We start from the raw sequence: 22,094 nt of genomic DNA, 5'->3' as shown, positions 1-22,094 counted from the left end.
AATACTGTCTTATAGATATGTTCTTGTATATGCTTGTGTTTGAAGAAGGGTTTCTGTTGAGTTCGATGGATGGACACTAATATGATGTACCCAGTTTCAATTAACTGAAATGGTGTATGTACATACATATCATTTTCTTTTTTCACGTATTGTACATCTGCTGACTCTTGTTTGTATAATATATATAAAGGAATAGTGTGTTATTTACTTACATACGGCATCGTTCTTTGACTTTCTAGAGATGTGTAGACTTGGAAGTAGCTTGTTTTAATTATGAACAAAAACAAGCATCTTCTTCTCTTTTCTCACATTTCACAGTTGATTCTTTGATTCACTCATGAAACAACATGTAACAAGGTGTGTTTTCCTTTATTTTATTCTTTGGAATTGTTTTTGGCAAATTGCATAGAGCAATAGTGAAAGAATAATGCAAAATATCTGACATTAAACATATGAGAGCTTACACAAAACATACAGCATATAGCAGTCAGCGTACAATATATAAATGCAATTGCAGTGGCACTTTATACTTTTGCAATATAAAGCAAATATATTAAAGGGGATTCTTTTTCGCACAGTACAAGTCCTTCACTGAAACAATACATTTGCTTTCAATATACTGTTTCTTTTCTACCTTTGGCAAAAGAATTCAATTTTCAGAATTCAATTTGAATCAATACAGTATGTAAAAGATTTATATACATGACAAAATCATTTCGTATCTGTCTAACCAATGCTCGTAGTTATATTTCACACTGCCAGTCAAAATGCAGTCCTTTTTAAATTGTGAAATAAACAGAAATGAATTGGGTTGGATGATTCTCTTTTTATTCCCCTTCCTCTACCAACTCTAATCTTCTAAAAAAAAACTAAGAAAGAGACCAGCTCCACCCTCATTCCCGCAGTAAAAAACAAACTAATTGAGAACTCAGAGTCAAACAGCTTCTTCACTCAGTGACCCAGAGGAGGAGGGGGGAGACAAAGTCCGGCTGTGTCCTCAACCAAAGAGTTTGATGAAGCAGGGGTGGCAGTACGGCTTGTTCTCCTGCTCCTTGAAGCAGCCTTTGCTCAGGGGCTTCAGGCAGAAGTGACACACGAGGTGGTGGGGGTGGAATTTGGCCCCCATGGCGGTGACGCAGCGGCCCAGGATCGGCTGCTGGCAGGCCTGACACATGCTGCCGCGGGACTGGTGGTAGTGGGCCTCACACAGCGGCTGACCCTCGTGTTCGAAGAAGCTGCCGTTGACGAAGGGGCAGTAGCACTCCTGAAGAAGAGAGCGACGCAGTGAGATTCAGTTACAGCAGAGAGCGCTGACTCATGGAACTGTAATTAGACATTTGGCATGTGAACTGACAACTTTCTCATGACATAATTCATACTTATATTTAGTTTTTTTAGTTTTAGGAACGCCCTACTCACACAGTTACAAATCAAAAATGAGTTGCAAATGTACGAGTAAGGAAATACATTCAACATGTTAATAAGACTTCAAGGATACAGGCCGAATGTAAAACCCACAGGGTGCCTTCAGGTGCGATCTCTTTTTCAGAATAAGTCTAGAAGATCTGCAACCATGGCACACTCGGGATGAATCTCTTTCCAAAATGCAACAGACATTATCATTGACCCGAAGCTCTAACCCCACAGAGAAACACTCACCCTACATACGAAGCACTGAGGGTGCCAGAGAGAGTTGAGAGCTGAGATGTAGTTTTCCAGGATGGGCTGGCTGCAGCCTTGACAGCGGGACGCAAACAGAGTCAAGAAGCACTGCTGGCAGTACTGCTGGCCCTCACGGTCATGGAAACCTGCGGAAGATACGGTCGTAGTTTTACACAGTTCAAGAGTTTCTTAGATAAATGATAAATTAACTGAATGATGCTGAGGAAAAACACTGTCGGAAGCACTTCCAAGTGACTCTGGTCTGTGGAGCATCACACTTTAATCTGTGTATAATGGTTCAAGGTTTTATTGATTGTTTTTAAAGGCTGACAGTATTAATTGTCTCAAAGGGGTTAACAGCTGTTTAAAGCAGGGCCCTGACGGGTCTCTGGGACAGATTAAAACCTTATGATGAAGAACAGTAAGGTTATATAGTTGTATGTAAGTGTGATCCTGCTGAAGTTCACTGTTTACAGTTGTGGGTTGAACCCAGACAGGATACAGTGTGTGCCGCCCATTACCTTCCTCTCCAAACGCCCGGCTGCACTTAACACAGCAGAAACACTCTGGGTGCCAGTTCTTATCCAGAGCGGTGACCATTTTCTGAGTGACAACAGGAATGACAAGTTACTTCAGGCGGGTTGAGGTATTCATTTGAGCTGTTCATGTCAAAATAAGCTCAGAGTAACGTAACACATGCACAACCAAGTCCCTCACATTTAGAATGGGCTTGTTGCACTGCGCACAGTGAGGGGAGAAGAGCGTGAAGTAGTCCGACTCGCAGTACGGCCGTCCATCCTTCTCAAAGAAGTTGCGACTGCCTAACTCTGTCTCGCACTCAGTGCACACAAAGTGCTCCGGGTGCCACACCTTCCCTAAAGCCGTGACCACCTGCACGAGGAAACAGACAAAGGTTTATTTGTAGCATGTGGTTCTAATGTTCAAATATGAATAAAACTTGTGTTTATATCTATATAACTTCCTTCTGACAACTCACCTGTCCTACAACTGGCTTCTGACAAGCCGAACAGTTTCCTTTGGAGGATGTTTGAACTCCTTGTCGGCTCAGGTCTGACTGCAGCAGCCCCAGCATGCTGTCCAATGAGCCGCCGGATGAGGCCTGCGGTGGGGCGGTGGGCTGCTGCGGTGCTGTTACCACTGGAGTGACGGATGCAGCTGGCTGGGAGGAGAAAATAAAATGATGGATGGCACATCTGTCTTTGGGATTTTAGAATTTATCACCAATCTACAGTTGGTTTGAAAAGAATTGCTGTAAAAGTGTGTGACTGTCAGAGGCACAGCGATCACATATGAAGAAAAGGAAAAATCTATGTTGTGTAAAGAAATACAATTATTGTTGCATTATTATGTATTTGACTAAATTACTATGGATAAGTTGTCAAATTTAGGAAATGTCAAATGTCAGTGAATCCATCAAAACAGCAACAGCTTAATCTAATGCAACATTTCAACTCTTTGTTTAACAATCTGAAGGACAAAAACCCATTTTAGAGGTGAAAAAATATAAATTTCTCCACTAAAACATCCATGTATGAGAGTGTAATACAACCACAACACAGGTTGCATTAGATGAGACAAAACACAAAGTGCAACTGAGGTAAATGTCATTAGTTTTGCTAGTATTTGGTCATTAACTATTTATTTTTGACAAAATCTCACGACAATCCATCTTTTAGTTGTTGAAATATTACCGTCTGGATCAAAGTGGTGACTTGCCATGCCTCGAGCCACACCGCCAGCACGGCTAAACCAAAATCAACATTTTGGAACATTTTGGTGACGACAGTAAAGATTACCCAATGGAGAAATGTTCCTTTTAAAACTTCCCTTAACCTCATGCTCACACTTGTTTATAACCGACAGCTGGACCTGAAATGACAGAACTTCCTTTGCTCACATGCCAGCACACTGACCTCGCTGAAAAGGAGAATTGCTGGATTATGCTGGCCTACCATATCAAATGTAGATCTATAACTATCTGAAGCTTTGTGATGCTGGAACATATCTCCACCAAGACTAATCTCAATCTTCGGGCTCCATTGCGGTGACTGATTTATACCAGGAGGAGGCATGCGCTGTAACCGCACGGTAACAGCGTGAGTGTGTTGTGTGAACGCTTACTGTGCTCTGCACTCTGAAGTCGGACAGAGAAGCCATCAGTTTGTCCAGCTCCAGTGTGGCTGATGTTGCCGAAGGCTTCGCAGAGCTAGAATAAAAAAGACACAATACACTAGTTCATCAGATTCTATTTAAAATACTGCACAACATCAAACAGAGTGGGACCTAGGTAACATTAAGTTCATCAAATACATGTTGATGCTGTTAGTGTGCGACTATTTAATAAAACAGAGTCGCATTTAAAGCTAATTAAGACGCTTCCTCGCTCATATCCTGCAAATCAGATGCATTTGCACACTTGAGTTTTGATTCAAACTTTCTAATTAATTAGCTTGTTTGTCTTATGGATAATTGTGCAGCCCCCTGCTTGTGGAAACTCTACAGTAAGTAGTTTGCGTTCAATAGAAATCTGTGTAAATTGATTGGTACCTGGAGGTCGCGGCCTTGTCCTTGAGCTTGTCCCTCTCGTCTTTCTTAGAAGAAGGGAACTGGGCCAGGATCTCATCTGATGACAAAAACAAGGTCATATTTACTGAAAAGATTCGCCTCAGAGTTAAACACAGGGATATAAAACACACGCACACGCACACGCACACACACGCACACACACACACACACACACACACACACACACGCACACACACTAACCTGTGATGTTGAACTGGGTGGCATTGAGCTCCTGTAACAGATGGTCAAGTTCACTCAGACCTCCTCCCAGCAGCGAGGAGGAGGAGAAGGCCGGCGGAGGATCTGTCGTGCGTGGAGAGCGCGGTTTACACACTGTGCTGTGAAACAGGCAGAAGACAGACAGATTATGAAACATCCGGTCACCACTGTGGTTAGTTTCATCATGGTCTCTTTGTCATGACTCATGAGGGACTCTTGTCGGCTCAGATTTGATTCATGTAGCAGCAGAAGACTCCCGTCTGTCCATAACAGAGGTTTAACACACTCGTTGACAAAAATGGACAACATGACATATTTAGAAAAACAAGTCATTTATATTTTCTTCTTGAATGTGGTTCTTAATGAGCTTTGGACACGCAAACACAATGAGAGACTTGAGTAAGTCACTTTCTATTCACAGAAATGTGAAGCGTGATAATCAGACTGTATGGCCATTTTGCTAGTTATTCATTTTCATTCATTCTTTCGAACTAGGTTAAGAAATACAAATATTATATAACTCATTTAAAAGAGGAACAGTTGACTTGACCACACCATGAAATAGGTTAGAAAATAAATCCCCAAGGAGGGAGTTACCTGTATAATTTGTCTGGGTTGGAGTTTTGGGAAGATTTCATCGCAGCAGAAACAGTCTGAGAGAAACATAAACAGATGAACAATAAACCGAGCAGCATGAATTCACAGAGAGTGTTTAGATAAGATTATGTTTCCAGTTTACTTTATCTACAGAGCATGATGTTTTAAAACAACAAAAGATAGCCAAAGTGCTGTACAGTGGTAAAAGAGCATTATTCAAACATAGTAAAAGCAGTCTGGCAAAAGTCTGCAGTAAGAATATTGCTGTGAATCCGTCCCTAGCTGTCTACCTGCTGTGGGGTGTATGCTGGGGGCGGCGGCCGGGTTTGTCCAGACTCCGGGGTCTCAGGGTCAGCGATTTGCAGAGGGTCAGAGGTGAGCAGGACAGGACAGCGAGCTAGAGGAGAGCCGGTGTTCTCCAGATCAGCGAGGAGGGCATCTGGAGGGGAGGGAAGGAAAAGAAACTGATACATAACACATAACAGCATGAATGTGATGGGAGTCTGGTTATATGTACAATTTGATTTAGCTTCAGGTTGGTTTAATCAGAATTAAAGGCACAATGAGTAGGAGTTGTCAGTTGCGGTTTCCCCCCCGGCTCAACGAGGGTGACTGAGCTGCCAGCAGGTGAAAGCCAACCCCAGATTCACTCTCGTTCTGGAACAAGTTTAGTCTATTAGCGATTCGCTCTCTATATCTCTCTATTTGACTAGTTTTGCCGTTTTTATGCCATTTTCGTAACTTCCTCTTGGATGTGTGCTTACTATCTGGCACCTGGTCACTATGTTTTTGATGCCCAGAAACATCCCGAACACAGCCAAATAAGAAAATACAGGCAGAGAGCTGCAGGGTCAGAGACAGACACACTTCTGGTGGGTCATAAATGATGGATTATTTACTTTTTTTGTTTCCTACTCATTATGCCTTTAGTTAACTACCCCATAATGAATCTGTATGAATGACCCCGATGGTTTTATCAGTTTGTTTATGGAAACAGAAAGAGATATGAGTTAAGAAATGGACAAAACATGCAGTGCAGATGGAGACAAACACACACTGGATGATAGACAGAAACATGATGTTCAGTATATGACGTACTGGCAGACACAATCACAAACGCATGCAAACACATGCAAACACATGCACAGACAGTTACGTACCAAACACAACAATACGAGGACTGAGAGGGTAGTTAGGTGGCTCAGGCACTCCTAAGGAGAGACAGACAGCCTGTGTGACCAATAAAACAGCAGCAGCATACCACGGCATGGAGGACGATGAGCGTCCTCACACGCTAATCAGTCAGAGGACAGAACAGTCAGACTATAGCAGAGATAATCCATCAACACAGGGAAGTTATTAGAACACAGAAACGTATCCAAGACATGCCAGTACGGAAAGGAAGCAGAGGAGGAAGAGTGTTTGGCAACTGATACCTAAAATCCACTCCACCCCCAACTTACTCACTCCAAGTGGAAGCTGTCCAGAAACTAAACTCGCTCAAGGGTTAGCTGCATGACATCATTTAGTGCTGACAAGTCCATGTACGTGCAACTAAAGGCCAAAGCTGGAGTTTGTAAAAAGCGCGCTGAACATGAGTAATTACAAACTCTAAAATTGTAGAGGAGAAGCTGCTGTTTGGGATAAATGTTACTGTTTTTACCAGATAAACACTGAGTAAACCTTTCACACTGCTGATACCAAACTAAACATTCATTTACTTTTTACAATAAAAAAAGATATTGGCTGATGCCCCCCACAGCTCAATCAGATGAGCAGGAGCACCCCTTCATCAACACCCTTCATGATCCATGTGTATTTTGATTTTAAGCAGGATGTTATTTAATCGGTTTTGCACTTTCTAAAAGTTGCGTGACTTGCGAGAGACACATTAAAAACCAGAACAGTCAAAGTCAGAGACTAAATCTGAGCTAGGCTAACCTAAAGTGCGGCATCCGTGTTTCTTTTTTCAGATTTAAAGGTTGAGTGTTGATCGTTCAGCAGAAATGTAATACAATATTAATTATTGTGTTTTCATTAGTGTAAAATCACCAGAAACTAAGAATCATCGTGTTTTTGTGAGCTTCGAATGAGCCCTTCATATCTACGTCTTCTATGTTGCACCGCCATGTTTCTACAGTAGCCCAGAATGGACAAACCAAACTCTGGCTCTAGAGAGGGCCTTCCGTGTTTTATGTTACCTGAAGGCCACTGTAGGTTCTCTACACGCTTGGAAAGGGAGGTTGCAATCTGCTAGATGACAGTAAATCCAACGCACTGGACCTTTAATGCAGCTTTTACATCATGTGACGGGAGAGATGGCAAAGATTCCCGTGTCAACGACTTGTCGTCAAGAGATTTGAGTTTCCCAGTTGTTGACTTGGAAGTAGACGGAAATGCTATTTGCAATTCGGGAACTGGAAATTACAATAACTCCAATATGATGTGAACGCGGCACAAGAAAGCTCAGAACTGTTTTCATAGGCTGAATCGTACTTGTCAGGACTAATACTGACCTTTATGGTGGAGTAGAGCTCCTTTAATTAGATAACAGGGGATTCTGTTAGAGGGTTTTTTCGTACGAGACATAGATCTTGGGATTCTCTCTTTTTTTGTCTGTAGGTTTGGTCAAGTTTGCACACTACAACCAGCTGGAGTGGTAGAAGTCTGATTAAGATTAATGGATGATGATTCTCAGATTCTGGTAGCCTTTGTAGACTGATGTCATGGATATTGTGTGACATGATGAACATCACCAGTTTACCCTGCATTAGTTCAACCCTGCGGCCACTTCTACCACAGATGATTCACACTTCTGGTACGACCATGTGGTGAGAAATTTGTGCATATACTACTTGCCCTCCTCCTCCTGCTGTGTGCCTCTGTCTCTCACACACACACACACACACACACACACACACACACACACATACTCTCACAGACTGAACTGCTCATATAAGGAGCTGAACTTCTCTCAATGGGAATTATGACCATATTTAGAGCGGCCTGTCGACTTGTTTGTCTTGGCCAAAAGCCTCTCTAACAAGTGGTCTATCTCAGCGAAAGGCCTCGCCAGATCCAATACATAAACTTACAACATTATTAGACAACAGCATAAACTGAGAGTCGCGAACATGGCCACCGCCTGACTACTGCTCACCCAGTCACCCATTAACTCGGCCCCTCCGTGTGCAATCCAAACCAGATGTGCCCAGATGTGCTTGGCTGCATCTAGCCATTCCTTCCAGTATTGCTTGTAAAGCATAAATCCCCTAATTCTGAAGTGGACTTCAAGAAAGAAAAGTTCCTGTGAGAGCAAATGGGCAGCTGAGGCAAAAGGCTTTTCTATTTTCATTGAACTCTGTGGCTTTTTTTCTTTTTTTTTGTTGAAATAGCAGCGTGGCCCTGGGCTATTTCAGGGCCTTTCCGACACACACACACACACACACACACACAGTCAGCTTCTCATAATGTTGTTCTGAGAAAAGAGGAGAAATCTTCCTTCAACAATCTTCAGCCATAGAAAAGGACAGATCATGCTCCCGGACGCTGGTCACACAACCCTCTTTGATGTCTTGAAAATACACTCTGTGGAGCATTATGTGGCTTCTCTCCATCTCTGACTTGATACTATGAATGGATGGGAAAGCCTGCAGTGGATCCCCTTTAATCTAATTTACAAAGACTATATTGAATTAGCAAGGCATGCACAGAGCACTCACTGGTGGTCGGGCAAACACAGAGTAATGTAGTACCAGTTCTTGCGGTACCTGTGTGAGTATGTGTGCATGTGTGGCCTGTTTGCTTGTAAAGGTAACCATAGTTATGCAAAAAACAACAACATGTTTTTTTAATCTCAGAGGATGGGAGAGAGAATTACTAACAGGATAATTGGTATCATAAGATAAGGAAAAACCCTGGTAAACAATGTTTTTGACATAGATGTTGTAAGATATTATATGTCAGGATGTACCACTGCTTTTATCTGCCTTAAAATGTTATAGGAGCCAATAAACCCCCGTTTACATTACAGCCCCATACATGTCCCTCTGGACCGAAAAGGAAATTCTCCTCCACTGTGGTTACCAGAATGAACAGAGACCTTATTTCCTCTGTTTGGGCACACCACCCCTTTCCAAAGATCCCCTCAAGATATCTCAACATGTAGAAGAACAGCTCTAATACTTACCCAAGTCGTCCATGATATGATTTTAGCCGAGTGTTTTCCTCTTTGTGTGACACAATACGGACGCGGACAGCATTAATAAGTAGTGATGGACGCGTATTAAAGCCCGCAACATAGACTATAGTCTCGGCGCTATTGTCTGCGTCGGTCCTGAATAACTTCTTGGACACCGTTATCCGCTAAGAGAAGAGGAAGAGGAGGAGGAGGAGGAAGAGGAGGAGGAGGAGGAGGGCGTCCCGTTTCTTTTTCCTACACCACTCTTCCTGTGTAATGCCTACCAGGACCTCAGACTGGAAGAAGGCGTAGTTAAATAAATGTGGTTACAAACCCCGCATTCCCCGGACACGCGACGTCATCCTGGACATTCCTAGTCCATATTTGGGAGAGAAAATTAAGGATTTAGTGGCGCCGCGAGCTGCCGCGACGATGTGCACGTGAACCGGTGACAGGATATATTGGAAAATGCATTTACTGGCGAGTCCTTCACAGAAAATACCACCCAACGATAAACACTGAAGGGGCGGCGCCCCCTTTTTCAAAAAGAGATTGTAAAAATAACATTTGGATATGATCATGTAACGTTAGGACTCCAGCTATCTACTTTTTATTTTTATTTTTATTTATATATCCCTATCTTATACCGGCATACAGCAGTAACGACAGGATAACATTTAAAACAAATTGGTCTGATCATTTAGATTTAAAAAAAACAAACAGTAAAGAAATATTTAAAAAGTAAATACATTAATTGGATTATTAAATATCACAAATATTAATGCATGAATAAAATATTTATTTTATTGTGAATATAAAAAATAAAAAAGTAGATTGACAAACTATTTTCTAAGAGGGTTCTTCACTCCATAGCAGAACAGAAGGATCACATTTGTTTCTAGTATATCTTAAATATATATATATATATACTTAAAAGAGTAACGGGTCACTGTAATTGTCCCTCCCTGTCATCCTAAAACTATTTCATGTTAGTTTCTTTCCTAAATGCAGTTTTGCACATTATCCCTTACATTGAAGTTGCTTCATGAGAGGATCTCTAAACGGCCAGTATGAAGAGGGGAAACAACTACACCGAATAAGAATCTAAATATGAGGATGTGAGTATCCTTTTATGAGACATGAAAAAAAAGTGAACTTATCCTCTAAACTGTTTGGGTCCCTTGTTGCCTTTAAAGTTCTCATACAGCACAACGCAGATTTCAGCTTCTTTATATTTTGCACAGCGATCCAGACACTCACTTGTACTTTGATACTGGATTACTCACAGGTTTTCTGTATGTTTGTTAGTTTGAGGTAATTTGTAGAAACACAACTTAATTTTGGAAAATGCACGAGATACAATTCTAAATATGTTGAATATACATTCAAAATGTTGTTCTGACATATTTAGAATTGTATCTCGCACCAAATGACGCAATAATGCAGGACTGAGTTGTGTTGAGCAAAGTAATGTAATTACCAACTAACACAGTGAACCTGAGACTTTTGGGGACCCTAGAGGTCTGGAGACGGTGAGGAAAAACATTGATTTGTTTTATATATTTATTCATAAATTCCTAGACTTTTCTTGGCCTTAGGCCGAGGACAATGGCACACAAACTGAGAAGAAATTGTATTTGTCTATTTTTTTTTCAACCAATGTGTGAATCATTTAATAGAAACTGCACTTCAGGTGGTCATATACCAGGAGACCCCTTTTTCACTGAAGACTTTTTAAAATATCACAGCAAGAAAAGCACAGGTGTAACTAATGAAATGAACAAATTCAGAGTTTCATTTAGCAGCATCAGTTTCAGAATCCTGGTACTTTGCATCCTAGTACTTTGCATGCTGAACGGAGCCATCGTTAATGTTATTAACTACACCTGAGCTTTTCCTACTATGTCACTACTCAAAATGTCTGCTGTGAATAAGGCATAATACAGACCTGCTAACAGACCCCTTAAATTCTTCATTAAATGTTGACACAAACCTGTATTCAAAATAAAAGTCAGCCAGCAGTGTAAAAAACAAAACAGGAAAAACCTTTAATTATGCAAGCTCACAGTTACAGGCTATGTTTGTGTGATTAGGGGAAGGTGTCACATTGATGGTTGGTGACATGTGGTGATGTATGCATTTTCAAAACTCTTCTCCTGTGTGTACAGTATGCCGGAGACAGAATGTCTTTTGACCAAAAATAAACTCCCTCTGTTGTCCAAGAGGTCCCTGCCTTTGGTCTCAGTGCATGAAACATACAACAAAGAACTGACAAGTACAACATAATGAAAACAAAAACAAAATGACTGAAAAAAAACTACACATAATGATTATAAAGACTTTTTTTTTTCCTGGTATGAAATCAAATCAGAAATGTACAACACAACTGGGAGAATCAGACCCAAGGAAAGTTATCAGTTGAAGGTTTATCCGTTTCTGTGAAAATAAAGCCTTTGTTTTGAATTTTGTTCATGCAGTTTGCCGATTCAGACACCGGACTCCTTACCTATGCATGTTACTTCTAAAGCACTGTGACACACAACTACGCTTTCACCTTTTCCAAAATATTAATGATAATAATTATAGTAACGTACACGCGCGCACACACACACACACACACACACACACACACACACACACAATCATACTTTCCAAACCAACTTCTTCACTCAAAATGTTTGAGCCAGTTGGTGCATAAGAGCAAAGTCAAGGAGCAGAACCGCATGTGATGTGGAAATCATTAAGAGCCTAAAAAAAAAAAAAAAAAAGATTTGTGAAGCAAATTGGGGGGGGGGGGGCCTGGGATGATAGCATGAAGGTAACATGGATAGGCTTGGTTACCTATAATGTCCCCATCCATCAACTGAAATTATATTACATATCCTCCACCCCGCTACTTCTCCACTGACGTTAATCCACACACACCCACTTCCATCCTTCCCTCCATTGCTCATTTCCTCTCCCTGTTATCACTGCACCGCCTGTTCGTTGGCAGTGCTACCAGAGTCCTGAGGCTTCATCACATCAGGGAGTTCTGGGGGGCTGGAGAAGGCCTCGACGTGCAGCTGTTCGAACATCTCATCTAAAGGGTAGAGGAGAAAGGAAACATTAGCTCCATGGTGACATCAGAGTTGCATGTGGCTGCATCAGTCATGTCACAACGTTGCTGCAGTGAACATGGACCGTGGCACGTGTCTTTGGGTGGACTTGGACTGGTCTGGATTAACGCACTCTTAAAAAAAGGTGCAAAATGAACTTAATCTTGAGAGTTTGGTCACATGTGTACTAGTTTATCCCTCTTATTTTTTAAAAGTATATCCTGAATGGCACCTCATTGATTTTATTAAGTCCAGATAGCTAAACATCCACATGGGATAAAATTCCTGTGAATCATATTCAAACTACATTTACAGACAATTTGAATCCAATTTAAATCTTATGTCTAGAGATTTGTCTCACAAGACAACAATATAATTTCTTTAGTTTTTGTTAGGAGTGTAAAAGTTCTGAAACCTGACCCCGCTTCAGTGTTCCTGGTTGTTTTAATCAAATCCAGACATTTTCCCAACATTTCTTCCCATTTACTTCCCAAAAACATAAATAATAATAATAGTAATAATAATAATAATAATAACTGAGCTTTGAATTGGCTCAAAGATCAAGGTCTAACCGAACCATGGATTTTGAGAATCATTACACCGCTAGATTTTATGCATTTTCAGTAAAATGCATAAATGTCAATTTATGTATAATGAAAAAAATTAAACTTATTCAGCGAACAACCATCTTGGTTTCTATTCTATCTACTAAAGTACTCACTAAAAACTTGCGCAACCAAAGCTGAACTCTGTGTTCACTGGCTGAAGTATACAGTATAGACTGAGGTAAATTTACATTGTTTCATAAGAAAATCTCTTCTGGATGTCTTCCCTGAACATTACAGATTGATATTTAACAGCGCAAGAGCATGAATGAGTTACAGTAAATAAACACAGGTATCTACTGACAAACATAATGCCACAGCTCCTAATTACAGATCCTGGGGGCCTAAATGAGATGGATGCACATTAACTTGCACAAAGTACAAATGATTGTCATCAAATCACTCAATTAATTTGTGATATTGCCCACTCTAAACAGCAGAGTTTTGTTGATAAGAAGCAGACAGATGGTACTACTCATTGTTGTTGAAATCTCCATAATATCAGTAAAAAATAAATAAATATCCATGATCCTTAGAAGCACACAAATAGCATAACCTGAACATACCATTTATGCGGAAGGCCAGACCAACTGTAGCTGGGGCTTGAGGTCTGGCAGTCTGATTGGTGAATCCACAGTCACCAAGAGTTTTACTGTCCTCTAGCGACTGGTCATCCTGTGGGGGGGGAAAAAAAGCAGAAAAATCACAGGTTTGCCTAATGGCTTAAATGTATGAATGATAATGAGATAGCATTTTTTGTGACCCTTGGGGAAAGAGTAGTTACATGCCACCACTGTCACCTACACAGAACTGTGATACTGTCAGTTATGTGACTGATCTTAATGAGGTGTCACTGGCATACTTGTCCCTAAACTCACTTTGTACAGCCTCTGGTCCTCAGGTGGTCTCTTAAGAATTCCTTCAACAATACGCTTCAGCTCATACACAGTGGTGGACTCCTTGGCATCGGTGAAGATTGTGGTCTTGTGACGCCGGATCATTAAGAACACATCCTGAATGAAAGTGGGCAGAGAATTGTGTGTTAAAAACTATGTCAAAGGCGACTTGATTTGTAGTTTTATCTGGAAGATGGGGGCTTGAAGTTGTTTAACCAGTCACTCTCAAGAATAGAGAACATATAATACCAAACAGGACAGCTGATTATGCCTCCTCTAACCACTCTTTATTCAACTAAACATCTCAGTAGGCCATGTAGATCGTACATACATGTCCATCTGGCAACTGTTTATAACACCTTACTAACCTGTATGTAACGTTAGACTAAACATGTAAGCCTTTTAAAGAAATGCAAGTGCAAGTTATTTAGCGCTGAGCTAACGCAAAAAGAGCTAACACGAAACAGCTTTTAGATGTTTGAGTCCAAACTAGGCCTGACAGTTTAATTAATGGACACTAGAGGTCTGACACTGACGGTATAAGTTCAGCTAACTGGGTTAGTTTGCTAATGTTACATATCTTCCAAGGTTAGCCAAGCTAAGTTATACCTCTTGTTATAGCTAGCGTTAGATGAGAAGGCGAAGCTAACATAGCAAACTTAGCATTAGCTGGCTAGCAGACATAAACGGAAATAAACATTTCTATAACCGTCGGTATCGTGTGTTACTAAAGAGCTAATACTTTTCAACAACGAGCGGAAGGTTAATTCAGTGTTTGTATATAAGGACCAAATCTCAGAAAATGATCGATAATAGTAATAAAGTTACCATTTCAAGTGATCAGCTAGCTAGCCAGTTGCGCCAGCCCTGTGTTGTGCAGCAGAACCCCAGACTGCACCGCTTGCGGATATTGCGCAATACAGATAAGCAGTCCGTATTCACGTAAGACAGTTACGCAACACTGCGTATCATTTTCAGAATTTGGCGCGAGGTAGTTACATGCTGAACGGAGTACGAGCAGTTTGATTTGTACACTATCTGAGGCACTGTTTTGAAGACGGACGGACACTGGATTATGGTCTGTTGTGATACATTACTTAATTCTACTTGTAACGTTGAACTGTCACTTACATTACTATATTTGACTGTAAGTTAGCTAGCTAGGTTATGTTGTTATGTTGTTGACTGGGTCCGCCCTTAGTTGACTTTAGCCAAAATGTGTTTTATTGAGGTGACATTTGTCAGTAATGGCAGATAATTAATAATGTTATCGTTATCCATGTTTTTTTATTTAGCAAAGTACCTGAAATAAATGTAAATTTGAAGCGTGACGTTTTCAAAATTGTAGTATTTACTCAGTTTACCCTATTTAATACAGTGTACGGGTTAACCTAGCTAACATTCAGCAGGCCTATTGTACCTCTTCATGCCGAAAGCTATCTCCTGAGCTGACCATCAAGAGGATCAAGACTAAGATTGTATTATTAATGTTATCAGACAGGCCGACAACCTGTCAAGCAGGATGTTCAGGTTGTCTGATCTCTGTAATCGAAACAAATGAATGTGACCCACCCTGCTCAGAAAAATAACCTACACCAAGGTAGAAACACTGATATGTTAAGTACCTGAACATTTAGTCTCTATTAGTAGATAGAATTTAAGAGGGTCAGAGTTTAGATTAATACATTTTAGGGGGGCATTTAATATATGACTTAATTTTGCTTCTGGGACAAATAAGTATGACAGATTACTTCTCCATAATAACCTATGAGCTCTGCAAAAATGGCTTTGGTACATTGATGTTAACTGTAACCTGCTATTGTGTAATGGTCTTCCTCTGAATGTTGCAGCTCACTATCTTCAAAGAAAAGAGCTGAACAAAAATCCACACAATGTCAGTGGCAGTGGAAACCTCAGTGTCCAGGGTGCCTCTCCCTCTGCCCACCCACTTCTCCCATGCTGAGCAGTCCTTCTCCCTCAAAAAGCGCCGTTTCCCTTTTTACTCGTCGTCCACATCCAACTCATCCTACTGTTCCCCTGCCCAGCTCTCACATTCTCTGCCCCCACTGCCACCATCCAAGGGATGTCCCCCTCTGAGCAGGATGTTCCCCCAGCCTGCATCCCCCTGGACACCCCTGTCGTGTTCCCTGAGTAAGTCTCCCCCTCCGAATGCTGTATATGATCCAAGCAAACAGCAGTCATATTTCAGTCAGTGCTACACTAATTTGGGCCTGTTGGGAAGAGGATCCTTCGGAGAGGTTTACAAGGTGAGCAAAGTGTGTGTGTGTGTGTGTGTGTGTGTGTGTGTGTGTGTGTGTGTGTGTGTGTGTGTGTGTGTGTGTGTGTGTGTATATATGTTTATAAAAGTGGTGTAATACATGTACTGAATTATATTTTGTTGTTTCTTTACATTAAGACATTTCTGCATTTTAAAGATTATAATTTTGTTAGAAAGTTGACATAAGATAGTCTACTCAAGTTTAATACCCTTACAATAAAAAGTATATAAGGGGCTGTCTAAGTTGAGAAATGAACAGTCTCTAATATGAAGATCAATGTAAGCATTGCTTTTGTTAAAAACATTCCTAAACATTGGAAATTTACATAAAATCTTGACTTTTTGAACACATGTGCCGTGTTTTTTGTAATTAGGAAGCTCGGAATACAAATATAGATATCTCTGTTTCACTTGATTTATCATTTGGGGATCCCCGAATAGAATAGAAGACCTCAGCATTTCCTGTATTTTCTAGGTGCAAAGCAACTTGGACGGCCGCCAGTATGCAGTCAAGCGCTCTACTAATCGCTTCAGGGGAAACGGTGAGAGAAACCGTAGCATGAGGGAAGCCAGGAACCACGAGCGCCTCTGTCCCCACCCTCACATCCTCAATTTTGTGGCAGCGTGGGAAGAGTGTGGCCGACTGTACATCCAGACAGAGCTGTGTAGCACCAGCTTGCTACTCCATGCTGAGAACCAGCCTCCTGGCCCAGGTCTGTCCAAAAAAGAGACAATAAAATCTATTCAGATGTTGTATCAGCTATATTTTGCTCCATATATTGCATGTACTTCTTTTTCGAGAACATTCTCCAATCCCCAGACATACTGACTTTCGTTTGAAACATTTTAATCCAGATGAACCTGCAGCATGGGCCTACCTGTGCGACCTCCTGTCAGCACTACAACACTTGCACTCTCATGGCTTTGTGCATTTGGACCTCAAACCCGCCAATGTCCTTATTACTGACTCTGGCCGCCTCAAGCTGGGGGACTTTGGGCTGCTGTTTGAGCTTAAACAGAAGAGCACAGAGTCTGTAGAGGGGAAAGTGAAAGACGACATCCAGGAGGGAGATCCCAGATACATGGCCCCTGAGCTGCTCCGAGGGGAGTATGGACCCGCTGCAGATGTTTTCAGGTAAAAAAAACAAACAAACAAACATGAGCAAATTAAATGATATTGTAAAATCTGCAACAGATTGATCTGATTTAAATAGGGGCCTAAATATTGTTTAATCCTTTTTAATTTAGTTTGGGTGTTTCTATTCTGGAGCTTGCCTGTAATATGGAGGTTCCAAATGGTGGAGAGGGCTGGCAACTGCTCAGACAAGGCTTCCTCCCCTCAGAGTTCACCAGAGGTAAGATCCACTTTTAAGTCCTCATAAATTGTCGCTTTATCTTTAATCAAATTACGTATGTTTTGAATATTTCCATCTGTATTTGCAGGCCTGACAACCGAGCTTCAGACAGTGCTGCGGATGATGCTGGCCTCAGAACCATCTGAGAGGCCGACGGTCTCTGAGCTCCTTGCTCTCCCGTCTGTTAGGAAACACAGGTGGAAGAGGCGTATCTATCTTATGTTGGCGGAGACCACGCTAACACTGGTCTCCCTCTGTCAGGTAATGTGTCCAACAGGGCTGCAGCTATCACTTGTTTTGATATTTAAGTATTCTACAGATCATTTCATTGAGTAATCGAGTCAAAAATAGTTTTGCTTTATTTAAGAGATATTAGTAAATAAATATACAAAAGAGAAAATAAAACGGGTCTCTTAAAATAAACACTTAATTGGTTTCTTTTTAGAAAATTCGGCAGTTTTTATTGCTTAAATTGCAAAACTAAACCAAGTTAGTGCATTTAAGTGCCATATTACATTCTAAGCCATGGCATACATAAAAAAAACATTTTTGCTTGTTTTGAAAGGTTGTTCAACTTAACTTTCGTTAAGTAACTTTACATTTTCTGCTCTTTTTCTCATAGTTGGTGGTGTGCTTTGGGTGTAGGCTCTTGTCCTTTTTTCCTCACTGGACCAAGCGAGTGCCCTGCACTCCTCCTAAGGGTAGCTGGGACAAAGCTTTAACCCTGCCGCTCAGTGCCATGCATGCTGACTCTGGGAGCCCAGAGGATGATGCAGTGTTTGTGTTGGATCCCACAGACACAGAGATGTCCCCCACCTTCTCACACAGGTAGAGAATCATGTATAAAAAATGTAATTCATTCATAACTTGATGCACTGACAAAATTTGACCGGCAAAAACAAAAATCGGATGTATGAGACTGTCTCATGAATCCGGTCAAATTTACACACGTGCATTGGTTCTACGTTGCACACAGCAACACAGAGAGCAACGTCACAGCCACACATACACACGCATCATGTTGTCAGTGTGGAAGTTCTTAAGCGTAGGTGAAGACCACTTAAAGCTTTCTGTTTGTTACACCTTTAAGTCCAAAATAAACCGTAGATAACCAACCTTAAAAACAAGGTAATTGTGTAACAGTGAAGTAAAGAAACAGCTGTTGGGACACTTTGCCTCTGTCATGAACTAAGTTTGTTATTTCTGTCAAATCCCCCCCCCCCCCCCCCCATCCCACAGGGTAAAATCTAGACTGTCTGTGGAAAGCACCTCCACTCCTCTCCCAGGATCCCCGAGACCCAATCATCGAAGTCCTGCCCACACACCCACTTACTCAAACCTGGGTGATTGGTCCTCCTGTATTTTAGCGCAGACCCCCTCCAGCATTCACTCAAATGGTTCTTGCCGCCTACTGACACCCAGAGCCAGCCCCATACACGCAGAGCTTTGTGCAGACGGCTTGAATGAAAACTCCACGCAGAGCCAACACTCTCCATCCACCAAATCCACGCAGCGTCGCAGCTGGGTCCGCACAGAGGAGCCTTTACCCCGACCCAACTTTGAACCAAAGAACCTGCTCAGTCTGTTTGAGGACACGACTTCAGAGGGACACCTATGAGCAAAAGACCGTTTACATTCAGGGGGGAAATGTGTTTTCACTTCAAAATGCCGGGTGAAGTTGGAACTTTTATGAATGTAATTTAGTTCGTATGAACTGTTTTTGCCATTTTGTTACAGTCTTACAACAGCTTCTTTTAACGTTTAATTAAAGCAATATATTTAGGGTAAAAGAGATGAACGTATAATCAGACCTTTAAAGCACTTTTTATGTTTGTGTAAATGCAATCTGTTGCTGAAATGACAAGTCATGATGTATTGTGGATATAAGTTATTATTAGCTTGGTGCACTCTGAGTCATTTACCTCATGAGTCACAGAAGAAAATAAAACAAAGGGAAACAGGATATAAACTTGTGGAATATCTTTTTAGTAGAAGGAACTTCAACAAAACAATAAAAAACAGCTGTGATTGGTGTGTGTTTGTGAGTCTGCAATTATACCTGTCAGTGAAAGGACGATGACGACAACGTTATTTGCACTGAATCAGATGTTAATCAAATATATATGTGCAGTATATCATAAGATCAGCAGTGAATGAATGAATGTAGATGTACTCAGTATGTCTGCACCAGTAGGTGGCAGTAACGCACTTCGCGCTGGATGCCAGGCGTCTTAAAAAAAACCCAGGAAGAGGATGTGGTTGACCTTTTTGTTTGTGCACACGATACCCACATCTATCGGAATATTCATTCATACCAAACCTGTTTGAGACTCCGACTCCTTTTATCTCGTGGAAACGCTACATCTACATCCGGTCTGCAAGTTCCTGAGAGATTTATCTAGGATCACTATTATAATCTGGGATTCATCAAAGATTTCGACAATATTTAACGGAGTTACATTAGGTTCACGGTATGCTGCTTTTCCTTCAGTTATGAAATGGTAAAAGAAAGATTAAACGTCCTGAGGAGCCTATTTAACAGTGTTAAGTAATCTTTATATGCTATTGCGCTAATAGTTAATCTGTGTTGTTGCAGTGATGTCTGCAGGCTATAATATCGTCATACATGTTTATTTAATAGTTGGTATGAGAGACTGGATATACATCTGTGATATTGGTGAAATGCACACCTGTTCTTTTCTTTTCTTTTTTAATGATCAGCCAATAAAGATGTCCAAAATTGAACGTCTGACTTTCCGAGTGGAGAAGCTGCTTTCTAAAGCGGTGCAGGAGGTTCTGGAGGTGGTGAAAGAGACTGTATCAGAGTACCAGGAGAAAACTGCCCGAACACAGAGAGAGAACCAGAGTCTGAAGAGGAAGCTGCAGGAGCTCCAGGACAAGTTACAACCGGAGAGCAATGGTTAGACGATACAATGGCCAACTTGTGTCCGGCAATGTTGAACCTGTTTGATCAAATAAGTTGACTGTATTTGTGCTTTGTCCCCTTTTGTTGTCGTGCAGAAATTGTGGCACACATTTTGCAGCTTCCTGTGATGGAGCAGAAACCGAAAGAAGAGCTGGAAGAGGACATTGAAGTCGTCCCCTCTGATAAGGACATTGCAGTCATCTGTCCGTTGTATTCATTTGAAGACCTTGACTGTGAAGCATCCATCACGTCATTAGCCGTCCCCGTGTCTCTCCCCTGGAGTTGAGACGGGAACACATTTACGTGGTGATGACTTGAACAATCCAAGAGCTCTAAAACAGAGACTGATAATGGACCGGCAATTTCGAACCCTGTAGATCCTATCATTGCAGTTACACTCTCTGAAAATACAATGAAAGTAGAGCCTACGTCGGATGAAGACCGTATGTGCAACTCAAACTATTTTTATGATGATGCTGGTACAAGTGCTGCACCCTCAAACAGACAACATTTAGATCCTCCACAAGCCAATTCAAGACTCAGCAATGAGCCAGTCTTCAGTGTGGAGCAAAATGGCAAAGAGCCACTAACCCAAAGATACAACAATACCAACAGAGTTGGAGCAGAAAGAAAACAACACACAACTCAAACTGCTCAAGGTGCTTCAGGCTCAAGAGAGTTTCAGAGAAATGTCACAAAACATTACTGCTGCTCGCTCTGCGGTCGCACCTTCAGGCACGCAGGGGATTACAAGAAACACAACAGGGTGCACACGGGGGAGAAGCCGTTCTGCTGCTCGGTGTGCGGGAAGCGCTTCAGTCAGTCGGGCTACCTGACGGTGCATCTGCGCTACCACACAGGAGAGAAGCCGTTTAGCTGCATTCACTGTGGCAAAAGTTTTAGTCACTCAAGCAACCTGAAGAAACACCTTCAAACTCATCTGTGAGGCTGCTGTATCCAGACTTTCTCTATAAATATCATGTTATTGATATTTATGACTGTAAGTGAAAGTGATGTAGCTTCAAGTGTTCCATTGTGAAGCGTATTATAGTAGAAAAGGCCTAAATGTCAACATTCAAGTATCAAGCACAATCTTTCCTACTGTTCCTGCCATACTACATTGTTCAATTTCCAAATAAAATAAATGTATTTGGTACATCTTTATGGTGAAGTGTTGTGAATTGCCAACAAGAATCCTTTACAATGATCCGACACAATCTGAATCTCCAAAACAAAACCAGACATTCTGTTGTCAACTTAAAAACTCAACAAAACATTTAGCAAATTGTAGCCTGCTGGATAAAACTCCCAAAGGTGAGTTAGTATTTAAAAAATATGTGTCTCAGGACTCATTTGTTTTCAATAATAAAATGAATTGCAGTTTGGTGAGAGGTGTCAGGCAGTTTTGTTTAGTTTTTTGTTTGTTTTAACAGTCAACAGGTGCATATATGAAACATACATTACCTACAAAATACACAGGTCCATGTCGAATCCATCTCAAGCTTGATATGAACTGGTTGCACAGAAACCAGATGAGTCTCATAAGCTTAACTCCCTGTTGTTGTGACTCTTGGACACATTAATAAAGCGTAGAATCCCAGTTTTTGGTTACTTTCATTGGCTGTATGAAATAACAGGACAATACAGATTTAATTTTGATTTGAAGTCACAGAAGATTTCAATAGGAGGTGA

At 41.2% G+C, this 22,094-nt stretch overlaps 4 protein-coding genes across 5 annotated transcripts; 2 read left to right on the top strand and 2 right to left on the bottom strand.

The window, feature by feature from the left end:
- Nucleotides 1-350: 350 nt before the first annotated feature.
- LOC115024294 (transforming growth factor beta-1-induced transcript 1 protein-like) lies at nucleotides 351-9,511 on the bottom strand. 2 transcript variants are annotated; one of them, XM_029455754.1, is made up of 12 exons: nucleotides 9,254-9,511; nucleotides 6,225-6,275; nucleotides 5,355-5,503; nucleotides 5,065-5,120; nucleotides 4,450-4,586; nucleotides 4,231-4,306; nucleotides 3,805-3,889; nucleotides 2,660-2,842; nucleotides 2,380-2,553; nucleotides 2,184-2,265; nucleotides 1,660-1,808; nucleotides 351-1,264 (listed from the first exon to the last, which is right to left on the bottom strand). In XM_029455754.1, the coding sequence occupies exons 1-12, from the start codon at nucleotides 9,264-9,266 to the stop codon at nucleotides 998-1,000; spliced, it is 1,422 nt and encodes a 473-aa protein (XP_029311614.1). In that variant the 5' UTR covers nucleotides 9,267-9,511; the 3' UTR covers nucleotides 351-997. The 2 variants fall into 2 exon arrangements, with proteins under 2 accessions (XP_029311614.1, XP_029311615.1); XM_029455755.1 differs by lacking the exon at nucleotides 6,225-6,275 and having other exon boundaries at nucleotides 9,254-9,506.
- A 1,752-nt stretch (nucleotides 9,512-11,263) lies between these two features.
- On the bottom strand, nucleotides 11,264-14,803 carry LOC115024323 (elongin-B-like). The gene is made up of 4 exons (XM_029455795.1): nucleotides 14,672-14,803; nucleotides 13,826-13,960; nucleotides 13,514-13,622; nucleotides 11,264-12,326 (listed from the first exon to the last, which is right to left on the bottom strand). Exons 1-4 carry the CDS (start codon nucleotides 14,672-14,674, stop codon nucleotides 12,214-12,216), a joined length of 360 nt encoding a protein of 119 aa, XP_029311655.1. The 5' UTR covers nucleotides 14,675-14,803; the 3' UTR covers nucleotides 11,264-12,213.
- On the top strand, nucleotides 14,804-20,211 carry pkmyt1 (protein kinase, membrane associated tyrosine/threonine 1). Its single transcript, XM_029455747.1, has 9 exons — nucleotides 14,804-14,921; nucleotides 15,694-16,110; nucleotides 16,597-16,834; nucleotides 16,977-17,256; nucleotides 17,370-17,476; nucleotides 17,565-17,737; nucleotides 18,099-18,304; nucleotides 18,716-19,947; nucleotides 20,198-20,211. Exons 2-8 carry the CDS (start codon nucleotides 15,736-15,738, stop codon nucleotides 19,092-19,094), a joined length of 1,758 nt encoding a protein of 585 aa, XP_029311607.1. The 5' UTR covers nucleotides 14,804-14,921; nucleotides 15,694-15,735; the 3' UTR covers nucleotides 19,095-19,947; nucleotides 20,198-20,211.
- On the top strand, nucleotides 20,207-21,348 carry LOC115024869 (zinc finger protein 41-like). The gene is made up of 3 exons (XM_029456731.1): nucleotides 20,207-20,396; nucleotides 20,498-20,612; nucleotides 21,138-21,348. The coding sequence occupies exons 1-3, from the start codon at nucleotides 20,207-20,209 to the stop codon at nucleotides 21,346-21,348; spliced, it is 516 nt and encodes a 171-aa protein (XP_029312591.1).
- The last annotated feature ends 746 nt before the right edge of the window (nucleotides 21,349-22,094 follow it).

The sequence above is a fragment of the Cottoperca gobio genome, chromosome 19 (genome assembly GCF_900634415.1).
Source record: "Cottoperca gobio chromosome 19, fCotGob3.1, whole genome shotgun sequence".
Lineage (NCBI taxonomy): Eukaryota > Metazoa > Chordata > Actinopteri > Perciformes > Bovichtidae > Cottoperca > Cottoperca gobio.
This window is presented reverse-complemented; position numbering and strand designations above follow the sequence as displayed.

What these genes read in the sequence shown, in the direction of transcription:
- LOC115024294 (XM_029455754.1), bottom strand. An exon ending in CAGCATACACCCCACAGCAG is followed by an intron (nt 5,121 to 5,354) that starts GTAGACAGCTAG and finishes TGTTTCTCTCAG; the next exon opens with ACTGTTTCTGCTGCGATGAA. An exon ending in AGAAGCCAGTTGTAGGACAG is followed by an intron (nt 2,554 to 2,659) that starts GTGAGTTGTCAG and finishes TTCCTCGTGCAG; the next exon opens with GTGGTCACGGCTTTAGGGAA.
- LOC115024323 (XM_029455795.1), bottom strand. An exon ending in AGGACCAGAGGCTGTACAAA is followed by an intron (nt 13,623 to 13,825) that starts GTGAGTTTAGGG and finishes CCCCCCCCACAG; the next exon opens with GATGACCAGTCGCTAGAGGA. An exon ending in TCTGGCCTTCCGCATAAATG is followed by an intron (nt 12,327 to 13,513) that starts GTATGTTCAGGT and finishes TCTACCCTTTAG; the next exon opens with ATGAGATGTTCGAACAGCTG.
- pkmyt1 (XM_029455747.1), top strand. Translation starts at nt 15,736, where the DNA reads ATGTCAGTGGCAGTGGAAACCTCAGTGTCCAGGGTGCCTCTCCCTCTG. An exon ending in CCTTCGGAGAGGTTTACAAG is followed by an intron (nt 16,111 to 16,596) that starts GTGAGCAAAGTG and finishes TGTATTTTCTAG; the next exon opens with GTGCAAAGCAACTTGGACGG. An exon ending in CACTGGTCTCCCTCTGTCAG is followed by an intron (nt 17,738 to 18,098) that starts GTAATGTGTCCA and finishes TTTTTCTCATAG; the next exon opens with TTGGTGGTGTGCTTTGGGTG.
- LOC115024869 (XM_029456731.1), top strand. Translation starts at nt 20,207, where the DNA reads ATGTCCAAAATTGAACGTCTGACTTTCCGAGTGGAGAAGCTGCTTTCT. An exon ending in GTTACAACCGGAGAGCAATG is followed by an intron (nt 20,397 to 20,497) that starts GTTAGACGATAC and finishes GTTGTCGTGCAG; the next exon opens with AAATTGTGGCACACATTTTG. An exon ending in ATTGCAGTCATCTGTCCGTT is followed by an intron (nt 20,613 to 21,137) that starts GTATTCATTTGA and finishes TCGCACCTTCAG; the next exon opens with GCACGCAGGGGATTACAAGA.